The 26488-nt window shown below is 43.5% G+C and overlaps 2 protein-coding genes and 1 long non-coding RNA gene across 9 annotated transcripts in view; 1 reads left to right on the forward strand and 2 right to left on the reverse strand.

The window, feature by feature from the left end:
- Positions 1–1236: 1236 nt before the first annotated feature.
- Positions 1237–20698, reverse strand: RNPEPL1 (arginyl aminopeptidase like 1). The gene is made up of 11 exons (XM_088170928.1): positions 19892–20698; positions 13411–13551; positions 12633–12784; positions 12089–12205; positions 10687–10922; positions 8295–8408; positions 7161–7273; positions 6351–6459; positions 4734–4961; positions 4323–4465; positions 1237–3656 (listed from the first exon to the last, which is right to left on the reverse strand). Exons 1-11 carry the CDS (start codon positions 20603–20605, stop codon positions 3384–3386), a joined length of 2340 nt encoding a protein of 779 aa, XP_088027054.1. The 5' UTR covers positions 20606–20698; the 3' UTR covers positions 1237–3383.
- Positions 20039–26174, forward strand: LOC148222681 (uncharacterized). 3 transcript variants are annotated; one of them, XR_015805749.1, is made up of 5 exons: positions 20039–20159; positions 21504–21723; positions 22388–22450; positions 24015–24283; positions 24906–26174. It is a non-coding gene; the product is annotated as an uncharacterized LOC148222681 (long non-coding RNA). The 3 variants fall into 3 exon arrangements; XR_015805750.1 differs by lacking the exon at positions 20039–20159 and having other exon boundaries at positions 20873–21723; positions 22980–24283; XR_015805748.1 differs by lacking the exon at positions 20039–20159 and having other exon boundaries at positions 20770–24283.
- ABCC5 (ATP binding cassette subfamily C member 5) overlaps positions 24870–26488 on the reverse strand; it is a 43210-nt gene continuing 41591 nt past the window's right edge. For all 5 annotated transcript variants that reach the window (XM_014871597.2, XM_088170926.1, XM_014871595.2 and 2 more), the window contains one exon: positions 24870–26386. In XM_014871597.2, coding sequence (XP_014727083.1) covers positions 26285–26386 — 102 coding nt within the window. In that variant the 3' untranslated portion in view covers positions 24870–26284. The remainder of the gene's footprint in view (positions 26387–26488) is intronic.

Here is a 26488-nt window from a genome sequence, read left to right on the forward strand (position 1 = left end):
TTTATCAATATATAGTAAAACATGTGAAAAGAAGTGTAATTTTAGTGTTGACTGTACTGTGTTGTTCTATCTTTGAATAAACAGGGAGAGCAAGAAGTGGGCTTGACCTAAGTGAATTGCGCAGCAAATGAGTTTAGATGTACAGAAGGTCCTGTGTTATCTGAAAAAGGCAATGGCCAAGGTCACTGCAGTGCGAGAACTTGAGAGTTCTGGTTGAAGCAGAATGTTTGGGATACTTGATAGAATTGTTCTTGGTTGATGGAGAATATGGTTAAAATGTTGCAATGTAGCATGACACCATAATTACTGATACAAGCTTAACAGAGTACACTGTAGCTAACAAGAATTATATTGAATGTATCAATCAATGTGGCTATGAAATGCTAAAAAATTAAGTCAGAAATATTCCAGTTTATTAAACGGTTTGGCTCTTCAGAGCTTTCCCACAAGTGATATTTTTAGATCCTCTGTTGCTCTGCTCAAAGCTGCAATGAAATAAAGTAATAGTTTTCATTTTCAAAATAAAAAAGATGACCTGATCTCTTGGCATCTGTTTGAATAAAACTGATTTAATGTCTGATATGACTTAAACAGATCAGAAATGAATGTACCAAAGATAAGGCAAATAGTTTATATTTAATCACAGTCTAATTTGCCTGTCAATGTGAAGTCTACTACAAATCAAGACAGCAAGTAGCCTGAAGCACCAATTTATTTTCTGTCAGCGAAAGGAAGGCTTATCTCCACAAACCTGCTGCCAATTTTTTGTCTCTACGAAATAAAAAATGTATTTTTCACTCACAGGAGAAAAATAAGTACTTGGAGGAGGGTGCATGGAATACTTCCAAAAAATCTTTCTCTGCTTCCGTGTTTCAGAAAGTCCTAGGTAAAAAGCCATTTGATGGGATCTCACAGAGATGAGAGCAGAAACACTAACTTGCATCTCGTGTTCTTTAACCAGGAAACAGTCTGTTCAGTTCAGCCAGCATTTCCTTGCTCTGCCGGGTGTCTATGCAAACACAGAGCTGATCTGATGTATTTCAGTCAGTTCTAATAACAATAGATATTTACGTTTGTTCATTAGCTTTTGCCACTTCTCCAGCACCTTCCTGTCCAGCTTTGAAAGAGCTTCCAAACTCCCTCTATGCTACACCCCAGAAAAGAACAAAACAAAGACAATGTACCAAGTTAGCTCTTCCACACAGGGACACCAAAAAACTGCCCAAAAGGCTGAACTTGTCACAAAGCTTAGTTTAATTTGACAATCATCATAAGGCATCCATGTAAATGAAAAATTCCCACCAGGGTCACAAACATTCTCCCACTAAATAAAATGTGTTAAAACAGAGGCTCGTGATTCCAAAATATGCTAGTGGTTCCTGGTCTCGAGCAGGCTGCTGCTGCTGGCAGTGGGGTCCAGGAGACACAGCACCAACAGCGGCAACTCCAGAAGTGTAAAGTCAGCTTGTACAAATCTCTTTCAATAGAACAACAAGTGAAAAGGAAAGAGATTTGTGTAGAAAACATCATTCTCCATCCTTTTTGGGAAAACAAAACAGAATTTAGAAGATAATCCCATTCAAGGAGCAAAGAGCAGAGCTTGGAGTTCTGAAGCCCAAAAATGCTGATGGCCCATTTTTAAAACTAATGAAGCACTACAGAGGCCTGAGTTTATTATTGCTTTATCCCAGTTCAGCCCAGGCTAAGGCTATGGTGAAGTCCAAATTCATTTAAAGCCAGAAAATGCAGATCCAGTAACAGCACCTAAGTCCCCATCCACACATGGGTGTAAACAGATACTTTTGGTGAAGGAAAAAAAAAACCCTCTCAAATTTCCTCCTCTTCCTGTCTATGCAGATCCCCATAGCAGGGCTAAAATTTGCCCTGGAGTATAAAACAATTTCTCTCTCACATCTCTGTTAGCTGAGCCTTTTCCAAATGTTTTGCCTTTTGTTCATAGTATCCTGGTGGTGATGCATCGGCTCAGAGATGCCTTGTGGGAGCTCACAGAGAGCACATGGGTACCCACGTTAAAAAGTTTGTGGCACAGAGTCTAAGAACCATCGCCTGTACTCTGCAATACGCAGGACACTTTGCCCTCAGCTTCCTGAGACCAATCAGCACAGAGGGAAGACAGTGTCTTCCCATTCTGCATGGCTGGCCAGTGATCCAGAGAAACAGCACACCAGGGAAATGAAATGGCACCTTATGCCCACCGTAAGTCAGAAAACAGACTTGGGTAAAGTGGGACTTAAAAGTTTTACATCAAGAAAGATAGTGCTTCCCTCAGACTATCGTATGACAGGGCAACTGTTATTCAGGCAAACATTATTCAAGGTGGTAAAATCTTAGTATGGATATTTTCATGGCTGACTTACAGGCCAAGATATGCTGGGGATCTTAAAAAAATTACAGGTCTTGTTAATTCCTCCAAAAGGACAGAATAGGAGACACACAGAGTGCATCTGATGCATGTGCCACACATCCTGACACACTAGCAAAAGTTGCAGCTAGAGTTGTCAAAACAGTTAAAAAAGATTTAGGCATCCAGCTAGTACCAGAATTGATGGCATTTGGGAACCTAATTTTAACTTTTTTGAAAATTCAAGCCTACACATTTCCTTATTGCTTGTCCCATCGAGTGCAAAGGAAAAATTGAGAGTAGGGTTAACTACAGAAGGATTTCAAATCCATCATAATGTTTCCCTGTTCTTTTTTATATATCTTTTAATATATATAAAGAGCATTATTATTATTATTTAGCCACCTATGGGCAGGGGGGAACAGGAGCTATTTAAAATTAGTTTATCATTTAAGCATTAGTCTCCTTCCTCCCAAATCACAATACCTCTGTCATAGGAAGGAGCATAACATGGAAACATGTTTGCTGCCACTAACAATTCCTGAGTCTCTCTTTTGCAGAACTTTAGCCCAAATATTAGGACAATGACAGCTTGACACATACACACTCCCCAACAACATACACACAGCAAGTAGGACATGCCTCAGTGGCCTCAGACAAAAAAAAGAAAAAAATAGTAAGAAAAAGAACCTGCCCCCCACCAAACAACAAATCCGGAGAAACCATCCAGAAGAGCCTCAGGAAAGGGAACTATCCACTTTCCATGGAGAAGTAACAGCCCAGGAGTCCCTGCCCAGTAAAAACTGAATCAAAATATTCATCACACAGCTGGCAGAGATCTCTGAAACCTGGCAGTATCAAACGCTGGTTACTTGAAGGCACATTTGCTTTGTGTTTTGGGAGAGAAATCCAGTTACAACACACTGCAGCTGCAAGCCTGAAGGAAAGGAGGCAACGCTCGGTATCCTTCCTCTGTTTCTGTCCCCATTTTCAAGCTTCGTGGCTGGCATGAACTGGTGATCTAAGCAGACACGTTGACATCCCTGAGTGAAATGGCACCATTTGTGGCCTCTGAGACTTTGTCCTCAAGCACCATTGCTGGTGTGTCTGTAGTGACTGCTGTAGTGTCTATGGCAGGAAGTGGATTCAAGCCCTGGGATAAGATCTGTTGGATCGTTTTCCGCAAATTGGGGTGTAGCTGGTTCTGGGTCTGGTAAAAAATTTCTAAGGCAAAAGACTTGAGGGTGCCAGTGCAAAGGTCCTCGTAAAGTGGAATTGTGTACATCCGAGACATCTACAAAAAAGGAAAACAAGATAAAAACACTTCAATAAAAGTCAAGAAGTTCAGCTGTTCTACAGCTACGCTCCAACAGCCCCCGAGTAACTTCAGACTGCAACACATTTCTTCAAAAGACAGATGAGTCTATTCTAAGTCTGATGCAAGGAATTTTATGAATGGTAATAAAAAGAAATCTGCTCTCTCTGAGACTGAGCTACTTCCACAAATAACAGAACTATTTTTAAAGGCCAAATAGAAGAGGCCACACTGAACATATGCATTAACCTTTTGCTCCTGCACAATAACAACTACTGAAAAGAACTCGATGAGCCCTAGCCTTGCTTGAAGTGTAAATATTCAAATAATCACATGATTTAGTAGTGCAAAAACTTGTCAGGAAAAGCCAGGGCTGCTACAAAGCAATACATAAAATGCACGGGGCAGAGCTGGGACAAGGTTATTGAGTCAGGCTAGAAAAGCAGAGATTATCTGTAGGCATTTGAAATTACATCTGCCCATTCCTCCCCACCGCTAGCAGGTGAGCCATGCTCAGCCCCTTCGCAACACACCTGGGCTACACTTGGCCAGGAAGCAGAAGTTCCAAGGTCTTTCACGTCGCATGTCTCATGCACATGTCTCATGCACTGAGAGGTGCAGTGATTTTAATCCAGCAGTTAGTACCTGGTTTTCCAAGAAGCGACGGACTTTGTAAAGGTCTGGATAATAGTCATTTCGGACTACAATCTGCAACCAGCGGATACGGATTTCTGCATTCATGGAGTCCAGCTGGGAGGAGTAACATTCCGAGAGCTTTTTTATCACCTCTGAAAAAAGTATATACACAGAGAAAGATGACCTATTTTGTCAATTTTGAGGGTCATCACATTAGTAATAATTCATAAAATCACAGAATCATAGAATCCATTGGGCTGAGAAAGACTTGTGAAGATCACCTATTTCAACCTCTCTGCTATGGCCTGGGACATCAACCTGACTTTAAGTGAATTATAATGTCAACCAGAGGCAGGGATCTTAAGAATTCAATCAATTATTCCAGGGATAATTTTCTACTATCCTGGTAAAAGTTCTCACCATGTGGCAGTGGTGATCCATCCAGCAATCTGTCCAGGAAAAGCACAGTTTGGAACGTTCTCCATTTAGTGAGGTCAACACTGCTGGCAGCAGCAACAGAGTCCAGGGGCTCTGTGGTCCAGAGTTTGAAGAGTGTCTCCACTGGTCTGGTCAGACTGGATCCCTGAGATAAATCTGGCTCAGCTAACGGAGGTCCTGTAGCATTGAGCCAACGTTCAAACTCCAGTCCTGGAATGAGGAGCACCAAAAATGTGGAGCAGAGATCTCTGCAGGTGGCTTGGCTGCCTCAAAGTTCAGAACCACTTCTAGCATAGTTAAGAGAGGTTCCAACAACAGCAACCAATAGTTACAGTGACACAACAGTCTTAGCAGCCTCAGTGGGATAGCCTATGGAACACCTAGAAGAGTGCCAGCAACACCTCTCCAAACCTCATTGTGAGTTTTCTAGAGCTCAACAGTACAGTAAGTACAAGAAACACACGTGCTCTTATAAGGCAGCCAGGTTGACAAGTACCTGCGTTCAATTTATGCTCTAATATTTGCATGCCTGCATTTCCCTCTCAGAGGAAGACTGACAAGTACAGAGAAAACCCATTTTATAAAACAAAAGGAGGTGAGAGGGCTGACTAAACTCCTCCTATCCACCAGTAAACTCAAGCAATTTATATTTATTTATGCAACTAATAACAACAAAAAAAAGTTTCTTCACAAGCAGCAGACCTTGCTTTCCAGCAGAGCTCTTCCTCTTGACCTTTTACCACCTTTTACTTTCCTAACCCTTGGCAATACTTCCTATTCCACACCATCTACACTAAAACTTCTGTCTTCTGCATCTCCTGAATATTAACCAGGCAAAAATTAGCAAATTCTGTGGTTAACTCATTAGCCTACCAGTGGGCCAAATAAAACAGAACACTGAGCTCATGCTGCAGCTTTTGCCACAGTAAACTCTCTCATCTACACCTCTCCACAGGCAGTTTCCTCTCCACAAAGCCTGCAGGCACCCAGTATCCTTAAGAGCTGTACTCTGCCAGCCTGGTTTAAACTGACCAATGGGCTCAACAGCTCCTCAAAGGGATGGACACATGGCAGGATAACGTAAGTCTCATTTCTTAAAGAAAGTGAGATAATAAGCACCTGATAGGCCACAGACCTTCCACAAATCCACCAACAGCTATAAATAGGAGATATAAGAGAAAGTGAATCATTCTGGAAGAGATTTTATATGTATGGGTACGATCTTGGGGAAGTTACAGTTCTCAAGGCATATTTTCAGTTATTAAAATGGATAACATTTCAAAGTGTGTTCACCTTTTCCCTGCATTTAAGCATGTATAAATCTCACAAGCACTGATCATTCTGTCTGCAGAGTGAAGGGTGAGTTAATGAGAAACTTAACCAAGGGACACTCAGCTAATTAATACCAAAAACTGCCAGCAATTGCAGAGGTTCTCATTCCCCAACATAGAGGCAGTAACCACAAATTCTGCCAAAAGTATGTTGTTTCTGAATTATTTTGTTTGCCTTAGCACTTCCCTGTGCATCCTCCAAGTCAAGCACAAAATTTATCATCCAGGTTTTCCACAGTGTTTACAGTTAACTTAGTAAATCTTCTACCTGCTTTGCTCTCAACACATTGCTCTTTCAGCTCTGGAAAAAAATTCAGGAAGGAATCCAGAAGATCTTGAGCCACAACGCTGGTAAATTTATACTTCTCAATGTAGGCCTAAAATAGTAAAATGTTCAAATTATGATTAGGAGCAAGACAGCTTCCTTTTGATGTAGAACCGTTGCATGCCACAACAATAACAAAAACAAAAAAAAATACAAACATAAGAGTAGGAACAATTACTTGAAAGTTTAAAAAAAATGAAGAAAAATATTCTCCCTCCTCACCCAGTTAAATAAAGAAACACCATAACAAGAAAAAAGAATTAGTAGCTGCAAATACAGCCGCTGAGTATTTCATTTTCCTTTTCCAAAACAAGGAGTAGCTGGCAATTTTCTAAAGGTTTTGCAAGCGTGCTTCCAGGCACTGACCTGCCCCAATATAGTAACTCATACCCTTTGTCACCCTGGTTAAAAAACCCCAAGTTAACACTTCTTAGTAGTGAATCGAGTCACATCTTTCCATTCACAGGCAATCTGTGCTGTAACAGCTTTCTAATTACTTGGAGCACAAACAAGAGATAACAAAAATATACTACTATTCTGTATCTAGCACCTCATAAGCTCAGAATCTCAGAAATCTTGTAGAAAGATTCATGTCGGTTGACAAGCCTACAACATTCCTCCATCTCTGACACACTTCTACTCAACTCTACGCTTAAAAATTAGCCATAGTGAAAGAAGCTGTGGAAAAAAACCCCAAACAACAACAACAAAAAATCAGCTCTAAATCTCAAGACAAGACATATTTACACTCACTCTTAGGAAGGAGTCAAAGTGTCTGGGGTCACCACAGAGCTGGGACAGGTAGTAAACAAAGCAGTAGCCTTTCTCATAGGTGAAGAGGTTCATTAAATTACTGGGATTTACACCTGAAAGGATAGGAAACTAATGAGGTGAGTGATTTCCAGCCCTTCTGAGTTATACAGACCCCTTAGAGATCACTAAGGTGAGACATAGTGACTTAAAAAAAGAGAATCTTGCTGTCAGTACATTTAAGTTACTGCAGTAAATTAAAGAGATGCAGTCCAAAGACACAGCCTGAAAAATTATATTCTTTTAAGAATCAATCATTGGAGGTAAGTAGTAATTCTCAATGGAATAATCACTGAAAACAGATCCAGAACTTGAAAAGAAGTAATTTTTTTCTTTTTTCAGTGCCACGTTCTGGGAATCACCATAGCACAAATTTTCAAAGATATCAGTATAAGGTAATCACTACTTGCTCCTTTTTTGAGGCTTCCAATGCATGCTTTTCCATTCCATTTGACTCCAATATCATCTCCACTGGCATTTTAGGTTGTTTTAAATACCATCAGATAGAAGACTGCTTCACCCACCCAACTGTGACCACAGAACTAGAGAACTACCAGTGAAGGAGATGGGTAAATGTGGAGCACAGTCATGCATCTGGCTCAGGGAATAACCCAACAGCCTCTGCACAGCTCAACTTAGAGCAACCTGTTAGAGCTACCGTTTATCTGCATGCTAAATACAATACATACATACTTACATACTTAGCTCTTACATGAACACATAAAGAAGAACATTGAATAGCAGAGGATTTTATATTATGTTTCTAAATATTTCCATTTTAAAATATGTTACTTTACACATCCAGAATTTCAAACCCATATGGCTTTCAAGGCAGATTTTCACATTCTTCTACTCAGTAAGTCTGCTCTTACACAGAACAATATCTACAAAGATGAGTTTTCCAACCTTGAAAAAAGTTTGAAAGCAAAGCTTCCTTACTTATTTTTAGACTGGCTTACAAACCTGGTGTTTGTTTGGTATTTTTTCATAAAGGACATGTAAATATTAGTCATTTTTTGTCAATATTCCATCATGCTGTATAATTTTGTGTAGAGTAGCCTCAGCCAAAAGCAATACCTGGCTCCAGTTTAACCTGAAGCTTGCTGACAGGGTTGTCTTCACCAAGGAGCTTCATCTGTCTGTGGAGAGCATCGAGGCGGAATGCAGTCTCCAAACAAGTGAATGCAGCTCCTATCCCAGAAAGTAACTTGTTAGTTGTGAGAAAATGATCAGCAAAACCTGATCTGTGCAGGACTGGCACAGGGACAAAGTAAAAGCTGCTGCAGGTGCAAGAGACAGAACAGTGAGACAGAACCACAATAATATAATGGCAGAGAAACTTGAATGCAGAACATCCGTGTAATTAGTAATGGAAGTTAGAACCTAACCCAGTATATTTCCTCACTCTGATCATACATCAGGCTGCACTGAAAAACAAAACAGCATGAAAACTATGCTAAAGTTTACATCCTTGGCATCATCTTATTAGATCTTTCAAGATAAGGAGAGCAGCACTGAAGAAAGTATTGTACAGGTAACTCTCAGGGAACAATCAAGTGCTACAAAAACATACTGTCACTGGTAGAACAGCAGACACAATTCCATATTCAGTGCCAAGGATATTACTAAGCAAATCTCACCTCTTGAGTGGAAAGAGAAAAGGATTGGATTTGGTTATTTTATTATAGATCCTGTGTATATTTTTTAAGCTTTATCCATCACCCTACCAGTTATTTGCCCGAAGTATTTCACCTTCCTCTCATTAGGACTTCTTACAGGTGTGACTGGGTAAGCTACTCCTCCTCTTCTCCCTAACTGCAATGTAGAGCATTCCATGTTTTCAAACCAAACTAGCTGTATTACACTGCCAAGTCAAGAGATCATTCACTTGCCCTTGCATACATTAGAAGCTGCAGAAAATGGATATTTAGATTTAGAAGATACTTAACATCCATAAGTATTAACATTTTAACCTTCTTTGCTGAATTTTTAACCTGAATATAGGGCTTGTTACATAGATAGAACCTCAGAGTCTCGATGTAACACTCGAATCCTACATAGCCAAATGTAAATTAAGAACCAGGATATATTTAGAAAACAGGAGAACCTGTATGAGCAGAGAAAGAAGTGGACGTGCTTCCCAGGGGAAAGCAAGAACTAGGATAACTAGTGTTAAGGGCAATTACTTCAAGGTACAGAGAGGAGAATTAAGCAAGATCCAAGAGGAGCGGTAGTCAGTGGACTCAAATTTCCCTAAACAATATCATTGCAAAGATGCCTGTTTACTACCAACAGAAGATATTCCAGAAGTTATGTCAGAAATGGTAAGATTTAGATCAGAGGTTTGTGTTGGAAACAAAATAGAATGGAGAAAGAGCTTACTAAAGAATTGCACAGAAGCAAATGCTTCTTGAAACAACCAGCTCTAGAGACCAGACCAAAATCAGCAAGAATTTTGTTCTAGGTTGGATGGAACAGACTAAGATGATGAATAGGTTGATATCTGCTGACCTACTCACTTCACTGCCATATATAACGTGACTTAGGACAGTACAACCCACTGAGAATTACTCATCATAAAACGGCTTTCAGAGATACATAATATGCATTGTAACATCTCCATAGATGCTCAGAGCACTTCTTTGCCTAAATTGTCATCAGCTCATGTCCAGAAACAATGTACATTAATAAAAACAAATGCTTTCTTCTAAACTTTTTTGCTGCCAAGATTTCTAGGAACTTTTCTAAGATTGTTTGCAATGGATGCTTGAGAAAACACATGGAACTGGCTTTTGAGAACATAACGGGACAAACTAGAAAAGCATACATTCCCATTATTCACTTCAATAACAAGCCAGTTAAACTTAAAAGCAAGAGGAATGATTTACTACTTACAGTACCAAAAAACTGACTGTGAAATTCACTGACACAAACAAAGGCAGGGCTTACAATCCTGCAGGAAGCCTCCAGTACATAAACAGCTACATAAATATGTGCAATTTTTTTTGGTGCTACTGCCATCATTCTTTTTAACAGTAGGTAGCTACTGACTGATCAGAATTAAAAGGACACTTGCTCAGAGGACAGTTATTTCACAACATAACTGTGACAAGATTTCTTACATCTTTCTTTGAAGCATCCTCTGCTCACCTTGCTCTGGCATATCAGCACTTCCTGGTACCCAACTGTAGTTACAAGTCCCCACAGCATTGTGCTAACACACCTCACTCAAAGCCCCTGGTACCACATCAAGTATTGAGCCCACTAAAGCCACGACAACGTCAAACTCTAAATATGCAAGATGTTCAACACAAAGTTTGGGGCTGTGTGTGGGTGTGTGTTCCAGAAATAAAAAAATCCTAACTGAAAACCAGCTCCCCACAGACTTCTGAGCTTCCAAGGCAAATCCTCTAAGCAGGGAACTCTGAGTTATGGTAAGGAGCACAAGGAGAGGTTTCTGCAGCTGTACCGTAGGTCTCGGTGGTGATCCGGCGCTGCGCGTAGGTGGCCAGGCCCTCGCTCAGCCACATCTCCTCCCACGTGGCGTTGGTGACCGCGTTCCCAAACCAGCTGTGGGCAACTTCATGAATGACATCAATGATCAAAAACTCATCACTCTCCAGAATGGAAGAGATGATGAAGGTCAGGCATGGGTTTTCCATGGCAACAATAGGGAAGGATGGAGGAAGAAAAACAATGTCATATCTAAAATTAGGGAGAAAAGAAAGAAGATGAGTAAATTGCAGCTAGAAAACACAGTAACATTTTCTTCTGTCAGAAGGCACAATAACACTTTTCTTCCTTTAGGGAAGGCTAGCTCTTCTGAGACCTTCTTGTGACTTCAGCGACAAACCTTCTAGACCAGTGGTGCCTAATTCTTTGAGCAGAGGATCGCAATTTATTTTGTTGGCCAAGGACCTGCTTGTGTTTGGACATAAAGACTCGACAGTCTTTTAATGTACAGTGGATGCAGCACATCCTGGAAGCATTGTGCTCCCTTCACACACACAAATTCATCACGAGTTGTGTATCTGGGATCCACAAGAATTGTTTACACTATAAATAGTAGTGTAACACAGTGTTGAGTCCCCAGAGGCTCCTAGGAAAGAGAGTTGAAGGAAGCTGTCAATGATTTAATTGATTTCCTATACATGCAGTGTCAGCAAAGTAACTTTAATCTGTCTACTTCAGAACACAACAGTAATAATTGTTTTGTTTTCTAAATTTTACCAGTGATCAGCTCTGGCACACTGGGCCATATTCTCAGATTATTTCAAGCAATATTTTATAAGTGAACAGCAAGGCGATCTTCCTGCTTACCTTTAGCAAAGAAATATAGGAAACCTTTGTAAACATTTTCTCCCATCCAAAGAGTGAAAGTATTCTCTCAAAACCACTCTTTTTTAATACATAGTCAAGCTATTCAATGTTGGTTTGGGGGACTTGGATTCTCAATGACTCTGTACTGAGATTTTCAGTATTCTCAGGCATGCCACAATAAATGCAGAAATAAATGAGATAAAGGAAACAATACATTTACAATTACAATTACAAAATAAATTTTAAATGGTGTCTGGCCCAGTGCTGGACTTACACCACAAAACACTGTAGTATGAGAAAACCTCACTCCTCACGAAAGTTCCACTGTTTAGAAATTTCTAGTTCTGCCCTGCAAACCAGCTAAAACACCTCCATGCCTCCATGATCCTCCCTGCCACTTGTGGAGACAAAAGTCCAGAGTGTTTTCAGCCACTACAATGCTGCCAGTTGAAATGCTAGTTTGCCCTGCTATAGGGAGAAAGCATGATCATTTCTCAATACTGTTTTATTTTGTTCTCATTGCACATTCCCAGGAGACTGATTAAACTCACCTTCCCCATATATAGGGGCCGTACAAACTCTCTGCAGCAGTCAACCAGCGTTCAACAATGCCAGAAAGCTTGCTGATGGCTGTTGGCAGCAGGCAAGGCTCTGCCCACACTCTGCTCCTGTCAGAAAACAGAAAACATCAGGTGATATTTCAGCAAACTGAATTATCTCTTAGGAAAAGAAAAAAAAAAAAAAACCTTGACTGCTTACCACACTTCCATGTATGGTAATAGAGCAAGGAGACCTCCCATCAGACCTGGGCCCTCCTAGACTAATGCTCCATGGAACATGGCACTAGGTAACCAAAAATCCCTTCAACAAGGCAACCAGAAAGCAGCTGTAATGACTTCAGGGAAGAGTAGGCAACATTTATGAAAGAGGAACATGTCTTTGCCAGTGCACTGCCATGAATTTCTTTATACCCAGCTACACTTCAAACTCTCTCCGTGCTCACAGCTCATGAACCCAGCTGCTCCCTTATCAATGACTCAAACATCTTCACTACTTTACAGTATGAAGCCAGAATGAACTCACTGCAAATCTTACCTTGGACCTATGTCTGCATGTATGAGGTCTCCAGCCACCAAGGCCACTAAGTAGGCAGGAACTGGATATTCCATGTAAAATTGATATACACCTTCCTCTTCTAGGTAGGAACTTTGGGTGGCACTCATCAACACCTGTATGCCTGCTGGAGCCTGGAAAACCAACATCATACACATCAACTCACCAGATAATCACAGGTGAATGACTGAACCACAGATCTTTGGTTCCTTTTCATCTATGCCTGATGATGTACATTAAAAACAATCATTTATAGAACACAAAATGTGAGGTTTTCATACCACAATCTGCCCATACATGAAAACATACCAACCAAACACATTACTCCTCCTATAGGAGCTGCCAGCTGTCCCAAAAGCACCCACATATTATTTAATCTATACACAATGCAGCATTATTTGATACAGATTCCAAACAACTTCAGGTTTTTTCTTCCAAAAATTGGTACAATAAAGTTGTGCATTATCATCAATAACCACTATTGGAAGGGACCAAACAAATTCTCATATTTGCATTTCATAATTACCCTTTCAGCATTAAGTACAAGAAAGGCAAGACCCAAGAGTGGTAGGCAACAGAGCTACCTTTTTGGTACTACACTGATTCTGGCCCAAGAACCAGAACTGAACCGAAAAAATTCACTATTCTTTGTAACACTGAACCACAATATTTTGACCAGGTAAACTGCTAAAAATACCTGATGTAACTATGTGTCAACAGCAACTAAGAGCTCCATGAACCGTTCACAGCCATCTCTTACCTTGACAGTAGCTGAGTAGGTGCATTTCACTGCAGGGGTGTCAAAACAGGGGAAGAAGGAGCGGTTACACACCGAGTGTCCCTGTGTGAAGACAAAGGGCTTGGCATTGCCGTATGTCAGCTCTGGATCAAGCCACCAGATCTGTTGAAACACGATGGGAAGAAGAGTGAGGGAAACAGAGAACACGGATAAACTGCCAAAAACAAAACATGAAATCAAGAGAATTGTGGGGGAGAAGCACCACCTTAGCTGTTTAGCTCCCCAGATGAGCACCTGGCATGGGACACATTTCCATCTCTAACAATACCTCTTTCTACTCCAGTTTATTTGCTGGGAATGCTCAGAAAAATTTCTTACTGTTTGAACACTGAGTGGTGACATGCAACAGAGTAACTTCCAGGCACTCACTATTTCTGTTGTATCAATTTGCTTGGTTAATAATAAGTCCCTAACAAACATCCACACAGCCTTCTTCTCAAAGGGACTACACTGGATATCTCCATGTTTGTAACTCACTATGAAAAGGAATAGAAGGACTGAGGTAACATAAGCTGAAGAGGAAAAAAAAAAAAACCAAACCCAAATCCACTAACCAAAAATCCCTGAGGCTGAACAGTGTACACAACATTATCTGTGACCCTGACACTGCCCTCCTGGCTACAGCATCAAACATTTTGACACTATGCAAAAAAGTCAGTATATGTAAGAAACATCTGGTCAAGGACACTGGAGGCCCCTTTTTACGGAATGGATAAGGAGATTCTGGGTGGTCACAAAAGAAAAGCCAACAAAACACACCACTGAGCACGTCAATTTTCAGCACCAAACAGCGAATAAATCACGAGTCAGACCCTCAGCAAATAATTAGAACAGATTAAGAATAATAAGAAAAAGTCCAATTATTTGCCTTTTGGTTTTTCTGTTTCCAAATTTGTGCTTTCACATGCTCCCTACCTCCAACTTTGAAGTGTAGGAGCAATTTAAAATAAGGACTTCCTTGTAATCCTAGAACTCCGGAGCTGAACTTTGATGGAAAATATCAAATATTGTGAAATTTGCAATAAAATTGGAACCACTGGAAGTCTTGGAAACAGTCAAGCCCAAGGAATAAAACTTCTGAGTCTTCTGTATTCTTAGATCAAAGCAAGCAGTAAATCTGAGATCAGGGAACAGCAGTTCGTGCAAATACTAGTTCAGTTCTGGCCCTCAAGGGGTAGGAATGAAACACAGAAGAGAAGCCTGGGTACTAAGTCTGCTCATGTTTTAACAACATATTACAACTCTGTCACCTAGTCAACTTTTGGAAGCTAGTTTTCTCTCTCCTTCTGTCCTATAAGGTTACATTTTGATATCTTCTTCCCTCGCCTTTAGACCTTTTTCCTCAGATGCCAGTGTGCTCCTCTCCCAAATCATTCATTGGAGCAGTACCCCCGGGGATCAGTGAAAGGTGAGGACAGGAAACACAGTCAGCAGCTTTCAGTTATTCCCATGGACTCTCACACTTCTGCTGGCAAATGTTTGGGGTTTTTAGATGGGAGGCATTACAAAATTAAAAACCTTTATCTAGAAGTAAAATTAATCTCTTGAAATTTAAGATTATTCTCTTCTATTACAAGACTGTAAGGCCAGAAACAAGCTTAAAGCAGGACTTCTGAGGACCTCAGTCTGTTCACATCCACGTGCTGCATTTCAGCATAGCACTGCCCACAGCCTTGGGTCACAGCCCAGGGGCACCTACATAGCCACAGATTTCCTACATTTCTCATGGATACCAGCGTTTCACAGCAATGAGTATCATTTCTGCAATGCCGTATTATGGAACTGGAGACAGCTGTTCCAGAAGGCATTTGGGGACATGTCTCATTACACACCAATAACTAGTAACTTCCAAGCAGAACACATATTTACAAAAAAATGAAGGTGCTGTATTTTAATATAGGGCATGGCCCAGGGAAGAGGCTCAGAAATTAAATTTCAAAGATTTGCCCCAATGCCTTTTAAAAACACTCCTCTGATCAGTGACTTTGTGCTTGTATCACTGAGTCTGACTTCCAATCTGTACCAGCTGGCCCTGCTGAGGAGACTCATCTTCAAAATATTGTTTCCTTTGCTTTTTGAGAGACAGAAGAGGCTAACACAGGAAACAGAGAGATAAGGCACCACCACACCTAAGTTGCAACACTTGAGTAGGAAGGAAAAAGGGCTGACAGATGATGCCTTTACAGCAGAGAGATAAGGGGAAGTTCTCCCTAAGCAGTGCAGGAGGAAAACATACGCAGGAAGGGAAGGGGAACCAAGAGCTGATTCTTGTTTACAAGAAGCTCCATAAATTAAGGACAACGTCTTTTCAACCAGTCCCACTTTATTTGACATTTGGTTGAAGTTAAGCGAAGCACCAGCCCCAAAAGCCAAGAGGGAAAACATTTGCAGAGGATGAAGTATTTTTTTCCCCTGTTTTCTAATGTCTGCAGCTACATGGCAAGCCTCTGTCTCGCTTTCCAGATGCACTTGGAACAATGATGAAAGTTATCCTGAAACAATATAAATAGATCTGTAATATAAATAGACCAGGCTATGCTGCCGGACAGAGGCAGAGCTATGGGCTGGGGAAAATGAGTATAAGCAGCATCCCAGAAAGGAGTGTAAGGCACAGGGTGCTGCTGGGGCAGGTGGTGGAGCATGGGGACAGAGCAGTATTTGGGGCTGTATCATCTACTCCACATCCAAAATCCTCCTCCACTTCCCCTTGGGAAATACACATGACATCGTCATCATGCTCTTCATTTTTATCTAGCTTTTCATGTATACAGGAAAGCTGTTTCACACATTAAAGCCATTCTGTGGTGCATTTCAATTAAAAAGACCTGCTTGATTCCTCTGCTGAACAAAGGCTTTGGGCAGCCCAGGCTTTCCCCTGCCTACATACTGCAAAGAAGCTCACACTTTATAAGGCACCTGCCAAGAGTATAATTTTTATTGACTTAGATCATAATCTTTTCCCCAAATCTGGCAAATGACAAAGGCAATTAGCTAAGCCTCTTTTAATTTTAAACCTCTCCATGTTTCTACATGCATTATTGATGAAGGTCGCAGGAAGAGCTGCAAAGCCACAGCTTCTGTTCTAGGCAAACAAGCTGCTCTATCTGATGACAAAGTAAACAAAAAACCTCAGATGTAGAGCACGTGACAGGAGCAAGGCACACCTGGGTGGCAGCAAGTCATTCTATGGGGACTGAGGAATCAAGACAAATCTAAGGAATTACAGGGAAGTTTCTAGGACTGTAAAGAGGGCTGTCCTTTCTGCTAAATCCTGAAAATGAGGAAATGTTATAATTTTTTGTACCAGAACCCAGAGGAGGATTTGCATTTAAGGAAAGAAAATAGCCTTGGTGTTTGGATGTGCACTGCCAAATCAGAGGAATGACACAGTGGGCAAGAGATAGGTGTAGATTTTTCTCAATAGGGAAGGAAAAAAGAAAATATCACATAAGAGTATTACCAAGAAGTAAGGGATGAGGAAGAGGAAGAACAGGACTACTATCCCTGACACACCTGATAACTGTGTGCCTTCAGCCCACACCAGGAGAGATACACAATGATTGTGACAGTCTTGCTCTGATGGAAACTGGTGATGTACTGAGCATATGGTTTCCTAACAGCACAGGGAGCTGGAATGCTCTGTGAAAGGCAGATTTAATCTCTCAGCTGTCTCTCAATGTCCATCAAACACCCAAAGATCTTGGCTTCTTCCTCCACATGAGAAATAATGGGACAGTCAAATAACATGTCCAGATGGCTCAAACCAAGTATATCAAGACAACAGGTTTCCAATTTTAAATACTATCTCTGCTGCTGATCTTACTGCCAACACATTCACACTGTACTGTAACATGCATTTACTGTTTTATAGGTCCCACAAGTATGCTAAAGGTCCCACAGAAAATAAACCCTCACCCAAGGAGAATAAACTCCTAGAATGGCCAAAGAAAACAGAACTTCTAGAAGAGAGAGTTCTGACACTATAAATCTGTGCCTCACTGACAGAGAAAAGGAACTGCCAGAGCATTTACATGACATGAGTATAAAGCAGTTGACCCTTATACACATATGGGTTACTCATCCCTGTTAAAGTGCAGTGCTGTGCCAAAAAACAGCAATGACAGAGAGCACTACAATAGCACCAAACTGCTTTGGATCCAAACAAAATAGTTCAGCATGCTGAACATGAAGGGCTACAACAGGTGCTACTCGAGGACAAATATTTTGCCAGCCAAAACCTACAATAGAGAGTGAGCAAACATGGTAGGATTTATGTCAGTGAGAATGCCTGCTTCTGCTTTCCAGTATCACTTGGAAAGGGCAGTACATGTCCCCAGTGCTGTGACCATCAATAATCTTGACATGAGCCCTTGCAGGTTCATTTCTGTTGAAGCAGGACACACTGTTATAAGTACAATAAAGACTCCAAAAAATAGCATAAAGAATAGGTAGTTCACCTCTGATCCATGGGGAGCAAGACAACAACAGAGGGAATGGAAGAAATGCCCTCTTCCAGCATCCACACAGGACTGCATGTGGGGCCAAGGAGACAATACATTAATACAAGGTGAGACTAAATGAACATCACATCAGTGCCCTGAACCTTCCAGTGGTTTTCACATTCTCAAAGCCAGATCAGTATTCCAATCATACTGAGATGGTTTCTTCATAGATTCAGCAGGACAGGCTGCCCCTTTGGCAACAGGGCTGGCAAAACACAGGGGAAAGCACAGGCTGGCCTAAAATAAAACAATTTGTTCAAGAGGAGGAAAGCATGTTATCGTGTACTTTGGGAGGTGTGGCTCAGCCAGACTGAGAACGATTACGGAGAACACAGCTATGCCAAGTTAGCTTTAAAGCCTTCTCACCATAAACAAGGCAGAGAGTGGACAAAAGAAACAGGTTTCTTCATAAACCTGGGAAAAATAATGAACAGAATTTTCTGAACACACTGTGAGCTACATGGCAGAGTATTGTACAAGGAAATAGTAAAGCCAGGAATTCCAGAGATGAAAAGGAACAATACCCAAGTGGATCTCAACTTTAATAGTGCCAGAATCTTACTTCATTTTTGCACTTTTAGGGAAGGATTACAACATTAAAAAGTCACCACGTGACCACAGGAAACTACTGTCAATAAAAATCTTCATTTGGAACTCACTATTCCAAGTAAGCCAATATATTAAGACTACCCAGATCATTCCAAGGATGAAATTACTTTTGTGATCTTCCCTGTAGTATTAAAATTAGACTAAGAAACATCCAGCAAACACATTCTAATCAGCAAGACTTTCCTATCAAGAGGAAAGGCCTACTATTTACTTCCTGTGGGTTGTTTTGCAATAAGCTTTTATGTTAAATTCCTGCCCTTGTTAAATACACTGTAAAAGTCAAATAGATCCACGCATTTACTGGTTTTGACCAGTGCAACGGCAACATCAAATCAGAGGGCTGAGAGACAATTCCTCTAGGCAAGATAGATGAAATAAAGTTGCAAGACTCTTATTAAAAAAATATTTCTTTTGCAAATAGATTCATGAACCACATGATGAAAATCACCTCAGTTGGCTTTCCAACCTGAACAGACTGTACAGTAATAGAAAGAACAGATGTTTCAATGGGAACTTCATGTTTTCACTGTCATAACATCTTAGAAACACAAGATCTAACAAGCAGCACTAAAAGGCTGGCAATAAGGTGCTTCTAAATACCTGGGGTTTAAAAGGAATGACAGAATTAACAAAGCATTTCACTGCTGAAGAAAACTAATCCACAGACATGGAAGAACCTCCGTGTCTACATCCAAAGGGGCGTTTTGGGCCATTTCTCATCACTTTTTTCATCATAACTTGTAGGAACATGTGGAATCAGCTCTGCTCTTCTCAAAACTCCTGACCATGGCTCGTTGGAACACCAGCCTAGGTGTGCAAGGCCTGATTTTGTTAGCAGCTGGCAAAACCCCCAGAGAAACTCCTAGATTGTGGATGACATAATTTATCCTGAAGGATTAAGTCGAGGCAGGAGTTTGCAAATTTTCACTCTCCTTGCCAAAAACTACAATGTCCTTAGAGAACGAAAAACTACTAAATTCCTATCGTGAGGTGGGATCAACAGGCTTGGGGTCCATGCGATGGGGAGAAGACAGGAGGGAGAGTGGCTAGGTCGGTACGAACATCGCTGCTGAGTGCGGAGGGGACCGCGGGGCTGGCAGTGCCGAGAGCCCCTGCGGGCAGGGGACAGATGCTGCTGCCAGGCGATGGGGCCAGGGACAGGACTGGCAGTGAGATCCTCCCGCCGCCTTCGCTGCCGAGTCGGGGCGCTTCCCCGACGGTCACTTAGAACAGGAGCAAAGATGTGCGACGGGCAGGGGCGGCACGGGAGGGCTCTACCAGCCACCTTGGGACCCGCTTTCCTACGTTACCAACCCCCGCCCGGTACTCACAGCGGGGCCGTCGGCCGTGGTGTAGCGGACGATGATCTGGAAGGGCTGATGTGGCTGGAGGGCGGCGGGCAGGGAGATAGTGAGGGAAGAGCCGTAGTCGGTGAAGGGGTCCACCCTGAAGCCGACTGGGCAGGCGGAGCTGGGCGGCTGGGCGAAGAGGGGCAGCGGCGGCGGCGGCTCGACAGCGGGCGGGGGGCCGGCGGGCGGGTCCCCCGGGGGGGCGGCGGGGGGCAGCGGTCCGGCGGCGATGCAGGGCGCCGAGAGGAAGGTGGCGGTGGCGGGCGGGCTGGCGGCACAGGGCGGCGCGCAGGGCGGCGGCGGCGGCGGGCAGGGCGGCGGGGGCGGCGGGGCCGGGGCGGCGGCGGCCTCGGCGGGCGAGAAGGCGAAGGCGCAGGGCGCTTCCCCGGCCGCGGCACGGCGGAACGCGGCCGAGAGGACGCGCAGCGCCGGGTGCACGTCCAGCACCAGGGCGCGCGGCTGCGGGCGCAGCGCGCAGAGCTCCAGCACCAAGCAGCCCGCCAGCGCCCGCGCCTCGGGCCGCAGCTCCAGCCCCAGGTGCAGGTGCCTCAGGCTGAAGAGCTGTGAGCTGGACGCCGACGCCACGTCCGGCGGCGGCTCGGGAGGCGGCGGCGGGGCCGGCGGCGCCTCCGGCCCGGCCGCGGAGCCCTTGCGGCAGCAGCACAGGCCGGGCGGCCGTGGAGCCGGAGCCGCCATGGAGCGGCGGCGGAGAAGGAGGAGGAGGAGGCGGCGGCGGAGGCGGCGGCTGCTATGTGAAATCCATGGGCGGGCGGGGAGGAGGGAGGCCCCGGCGGCCGGAGCGGCCGGGGCGGGGAGGGGGAGGCGGAAAGGACCGGCCGAGGGAGCGCAGGGCCCGGGCCCAGACAACAGCGGCGGGCGCGGCCGCCTGGGGGCGCCGCGGGGCGCTCGAGGGCGGCCCCGCCCCGCCCGCTGCGCGCGCACCCACCCCGGCCCCGCCCCGCGGCGCCTCAGGCCGGCCCGGGAACAACTGGACACAGGGCCGGAACCGGGACAGCCCCGGACATTGGCACCGCCCCCGGGAGAGCAGCGTTCCCTTGTGCATTTACTCATTTCTTCACCCGTTCGTTCCTTCACTCACAGGCGTGGGTATCCGCGCGTGCCGCCCTGCGCGCCCCTTTCACAGGGCAGTTTTAACTGGCCCACGCAGAGCTTCGCTCCTCTCCTCACAGCCCAGCCCCGGTGCCTGGCCTGGGGCTGGCCATTGGCACCGCCACAATAGCCCGCTCGGATCCCTCCTGTCCCCACCGTACCGCCTGAATTCTTCACTTTCACCGTCCCCGCCCCAGCTCCACCACAAACACCCCCAAACCCTCCACACTGCACGGTTCCCAGCAGGGCTGATTCTTGCACCCTCATCCCACCAGTACCTTAGTTTGGCTTCCTCCTGGTCACACCCCCACATCGAGCTCACAGCTAACCCTAAATAGCCTCCCTTCTCCCTGCACCCCTTACACCCCCGGTTTTTTAATCCCTTCTCTCCCAGCTGGGCTGCCCGTAGTTTACTGCCTCCATCTCTCACTGCGAACTGGTCTCAGAGCCCAGCTCAGACATAATGTACTTTCCTCTTCCCCAGAACTCGAGGCAATCAATCCCACACCCTCTACTGCTACCTTCCTAGATGGGAAAGGACAGAAACCACAAAATTATCAGCTTTGTACAAGCACTTGTTTCTCTGCATGGCAACAGTAGGAGTCAGCAAGCTGGAAGGAAGAAGATTTGTGCAAGTAACTGTGATTTGCACTCCCCCCCAGCCCAAGAGAAGTGCAGTCTCTGCCCCATGTAATGACAATTCTGTAAGTTATTTTCACTCTAATTTTCATTGTTATGCTTTGCCTACCTCACTGCCTGATGAGGCTCCAAGGCACATATTTTGGACAAGACAGGAACATTTCTCACATGGTTGTGGGTTTAATGAATCTGTAGTGGTACATTCTGAAAGCCTCCCCAGCCTTACACTAACAACTGCAGCATTTGCACCAAATTCCATCTCAGTTTCCACTGTATCGTCACACCAGAGGCACAAACTGTGGCCTCAGCACATTGTGGCTGCGGTTACCGGCTCAACCAAGAGTTAAACAAACCACAGTATCACCCTCCACCGACCTGAAGCTAAAGAAAACCTTTGTGTAATCACTTATATATAGTAAAACACATGCTACAGTTGCAGTAAAAAATAACAAGATAGGACTCAGGCTAGTTGGTTGCTGCGTACAGCAGACTGCACTTTCTCAGTGTTCTTTTTGAAGCACTTTCATAGAGAAATTTTGCCTTTGCAATAAATCCCCTTATAACTAAGAAAAACACTCCATCCTGCCATTGTTGCTGTCCACATCCTCCTTTAATAAATCAAATGTTCTGCTTTTATCCTTCTGACACCTTTTCTCACTCATACCTTTCAAAAAAATTTAGCTTCCTCCAATTTTGTTTCTACTGATGCACTAAGTCTGTATGACCCAGCTTTCAGGTACAGGTGATGGGCAAAGCACCTCAGGATCTGACCCTGCACAACCTTCACTACGGGTAAGAGTAACATGTCCTCAGGTGTTCAGTCCAGGACAACTTTAGGGCCCGAGTTTACCAATGTAACTGCATGTTAACTCCAGGGTAATTTTAGAAGAATCCTACCTGTGCTTTTGTTGAAGTCCCAAGCAAGTGCAGTGTGTCCACTCATCAGACAGATGAGATGAGCAGGACCACATTCTCTTGAAGAGGCTCTAAGCTTTTGATAATGAATCAGGATCAGCTGCACTCACTGTGTTTGGACAGAATAAACAAAACTGACGTAATGGAAATTCCAGAGAACAATACAATAAGCATTTATCCCAAGCAAATCTCTCTCCTCTTGCACACCTGCTGGTCTTGAGCCACAGCCTTTGCTGTAAGATGTGGTTTTGGCTGGGCTAGAGTGAATTTTCTTTACAGTAGCTGGTATTGGGCTGTGTTTAGGGCTGGTGCGGAAAGCAGTGTTGATAATTCAGGGATGTTGTACAGCTGTTGCTGAGCAGGGCTTGCACAGAGCCAAGGACATTTCTGTTCCTCAAATGACCAGCAAGGAGGCTGAAAGTGCCCAAGGAGATGGGAGTGGACACAGCAGGGACAGCTGACCCAATTGACCACAGAGATATTCCGGACCATATGGCATTATAAAAGCTGGAGAGGAAGGAGGGGACATTCAGAATGATGGTGCTTATTTTCCCAAGTCACCATTACAGCAGTGGAGCCCTGCTCTCGTGGAGAAGTGGGGAATGAATACCTTGTTTTGCTTCACTTGTGTGGCTTCTGCTTTCCCTATTAAACTGTCTTGGCCTTAACTCCCAAGTTTTCTAGCTTTTACTCTTTCAATTCTCTCCCCCATCCCACAGGACTGTGTGGGGCTTAGTTGCCAGCTGATATTAAACCAGAATAGAAGCATGTGATATCTCCATGGCATTTTCAGTAAGATCTCTTTAAGGAAAGTCTCTGTCCCAATCCCAGTGTCTTATTCTATTCCTCATAGGATGAGGTCTTCTCTGGATATTACACTATAAATTCTAAAGCAGAATCCAACTCTTGAACATTCCAATCATCATCATCAACCTGTTTCAGAATGCTCCAAAGATACAGATACTTCAGTCCCATTTGTAAATATTAATGTTTCTTCCCTGCACTTCAGTGACAGAGCCCTTAGCCAGGCCTCAGCTTGTTCCTGGGTTCAGGAGCATCCTGATGAAAGCCAGTAAAAAAATTACAGCTACCCCTGTGAGCAGCAATACTTCAGTACACCTGTGAGACAAGTGCCAAATGAAGCACAGAAGTGATCACAACAGAAAGAACGTTTCCTTCTGTCAGTCTCTGTCTTTAATTCCAAAGTAGCAGTGCTGCAGCCAAGGTTTAACAAAATGGTTGAGCTAATCCCTGCTGTTCACAGGTGACTGTTCACCTGCTCCATCACAGACCCTTGTTTGACACCTTGCTGAGCTGTTTCAGCTGACCAAAGCTGCAGCAAAGATTCAACTCTTTAAGAGAGTGTAATTGGGAAGCAGCAGTTGGGGGCAGTGAATGCTGAGCACTTCTGTCTCACACCTATGCTACTGTTACTTTTCAGCACCTACTGAAAAGAGCAGCCCCACTTCACCTCCCTTCCTGTGAGTGGTGCCTTCCTGTCTCCTCAGCATTCCTGCTTTCTGCAAGTTAGCTTTCTGAACTGGACCACACAAGAGCCACTGCTGGCATCGGGAAGGGAAGAGGAAGTCCCAGCCTGGAAGAAGAAGGAGGACAAGATCAGGATGGCTCCCCTTTTGCCCAGACTGTCATTAGCTCAGCATTAGCTGCAAAGTCAAGTCACACACTGACCCCAGCAGCACAGAGAACCAGGTACATTAGCCCATTTTCTTCAAGGGAAATATTGAAGTCCATGGGGTAAACTCCAGGCCTGTGAGCAGGTTAAGGTCTATGCCAGTTAATTCTTGCTTTGGACAAGAGTTAAGAACAATCCCAACAAAGCTTTTTGTGCTACTTCAAGCTACAGTGCAAGCTCTGTTAATGCCACAATTTGCCTGTGGTGGTACTGGTAGGTAGAAAAGCTTCTTTGTGACTTTGCAGTCATGTCACTCTATAAACTGTAGTGCTTTCAGGTAAAGAAAATGGAAAATATGAGCCTAAGGAAGTTTTCCACCTGACTTCAGCCCTTCTACTTGTCTTGAATACTTACACTATAAATTATTACTCCCTGTACTACTCAACATAGATGTATTGCAAGCTACTCTCATGCTGGAGGGCACAAAAATTACCCACTACACTTTTAAAAAAAACATCTTTACTCTGAAGATAGATCAGACGGCAGTGCATGACAAGAGGAAAAAAAAAAAAAAAGACCCAAGGCCTGCAAACCTGTTCCCCAGGGTTCAAAAAAGTGCAAAGTTCTTTATGTGCCCAAAACAAACCACTTAAGCCAATAAAATTTACAAAACCCAAAATAATTTTATTTACTTTTTAGATTTCTGCCTCAATGAGACATTTTGCAAACATGCTAAGGCTACAAAATGTCCAAGTTGACAAAGACATGCAACGCTGACCATTCAATAAGTCACGGCTATCACAGGAGCGACTGTGTCCCCCGGGCCACAGGTCCCAAAAAACAGGGATGGTGTACAGTGATCATGGCAACGCACTACGCAGGACCCAGTAACCTGAGGTAGGTCATTTACAGTAAGAAAACCATGTCCTACACCAGTGTTACATCCTGATCAACAGGAACCTCTTTAAGGTTCTGAAGATGTGGGGTCAAGGACTGCTTCCTTAACAAGTGTGCAAGAAAGAAACCGGAAATATCAATGTTGATTAATCTTAGTATTAAGTGAGCAGAACAAAGAGTTAGTGTTACCCATGCCAGTGAAAGCCAACCTAAACCTCGAGGACTGTTAGCAGCTTCAAGATAAAGTGTCAGTCAGCTAAAGCAACTCTGAAAAGGCTTTCCTGCCAGCATACAGGGTATGATTTGAACCTTATGATTAATTTGTTACAGATCATTCCACAAACAGTAAGATTTTGGTTGTGTTAGATCAGCGAAGCAGGAAGAGCTTGGGCTTGCTTGCATTAAACTCTGATACAGTAAGAAATACTGTGTCAGGACACTGAGAAAATACAAGGCCTTAATGTGACCCAGGAGTGGTTCTCCACTCGGATCACTAAAAACCCTGCTTTGGAAAAGCATCATGGGAAGCAGCAGCTGCTGCCGTGGTGAACATTAGCGATGCCCCAAATAGCTTTGATAAATTACAATGCAATAGTTACACCACAGAGCTCTTCTCTGCTGCGCTAGACAAAGATGTGACAATAAAGGACACTATTGCAAAGCTTCACTTCCACTCAGACACACAGAAAATCCGGCACTAAGAAAAGACGAACTGTAAAAGACAAAACATTGTCTGATACAGTTCAATAAAGCCAGATCTCTGGTACCATAAACTGTACAAAAATGATAGAAAAGAATATGCACTGTTATTAATACAGTGCTTATTTTAATATAAAATAAACAGCTTACATTTCCACTGTAAATATAGGCTATATACAGAATTATGTATAGATATAGCTACATGTATAAAGCTTCATTATAGGCCTCTGATACATTTATAACTATGGCTCCCTGAGCCATTGTAGAGTGCATTTAATAACAAAAAATTAGTAATATGGAATAAATACAATAATAAAAACATGAAGAGTTCTTCTGACATGGTTTTAAAAACTCTCTGTCTTGACACATTGTGCTAAAAATTAAAAGATGAAAAGGCAATAATCTGCGAGGAGGAGGAAGAGCTGGCCTGCCACAGGCAGGGAGCATAGCTCTCCAAAATTAAAGTGACTTTGCCCTGAATTTCAGCCCTTGACAGCAACCTTGTTCTCTGCAGCAGCAAACATAGCATAGAAGCGCGAGTTCTCATTGGCCAGAAGGGCAGTCGGGGTGTCGAATTCCACTACCTGAAACCAAACAAGGCAGGTAAAGTATGTCAGTAAAATTCAGCAGAGAATTGACTCCCACCCCTTGAACTTGTGATGTGATGGCAAAGAATAGAAAACACC

Source organism: Sturnus vulgaris, chromosome 10 (assembly GCF_052056855.1).
Source record: "Sturnus vulgaris isolate bStuVul1 chromosome 10, bStuVul1.hap1, whole genome shotgun sequence".
In the NCBI taxonomy this organism is placed as follows: domain Eukaryota; kingdom Metazoa; phylum Chordata; class Aves; order Passeriformes; family Sturnidae; genus Sturnus; species Sturnus vulgaris.

Coding starts and splice junctions, on each gene's coding strand:
- RNPEPL1 (XM_088170928.1), bottom strand. CDS start 20,605: ATGGCGGCTCCGGCTCCACGGCCGCCCGGCCTGTGCTGCTGCCGCAAG. Junction 7,274..8,294: donor TCAGGTTAAACTGGAGCCAG/GTATTGCTTTTG, acceptor CTATCCTTTCAG/GTGTAAATCCCAGTAATTTA. Junction 4,466..4,733: donor TGGATCACCACTGCCACATG/GTGAGAACTTTT, acceptor TACTTTTTTCAG/AGGTGATAAAAAAGCTCTCG.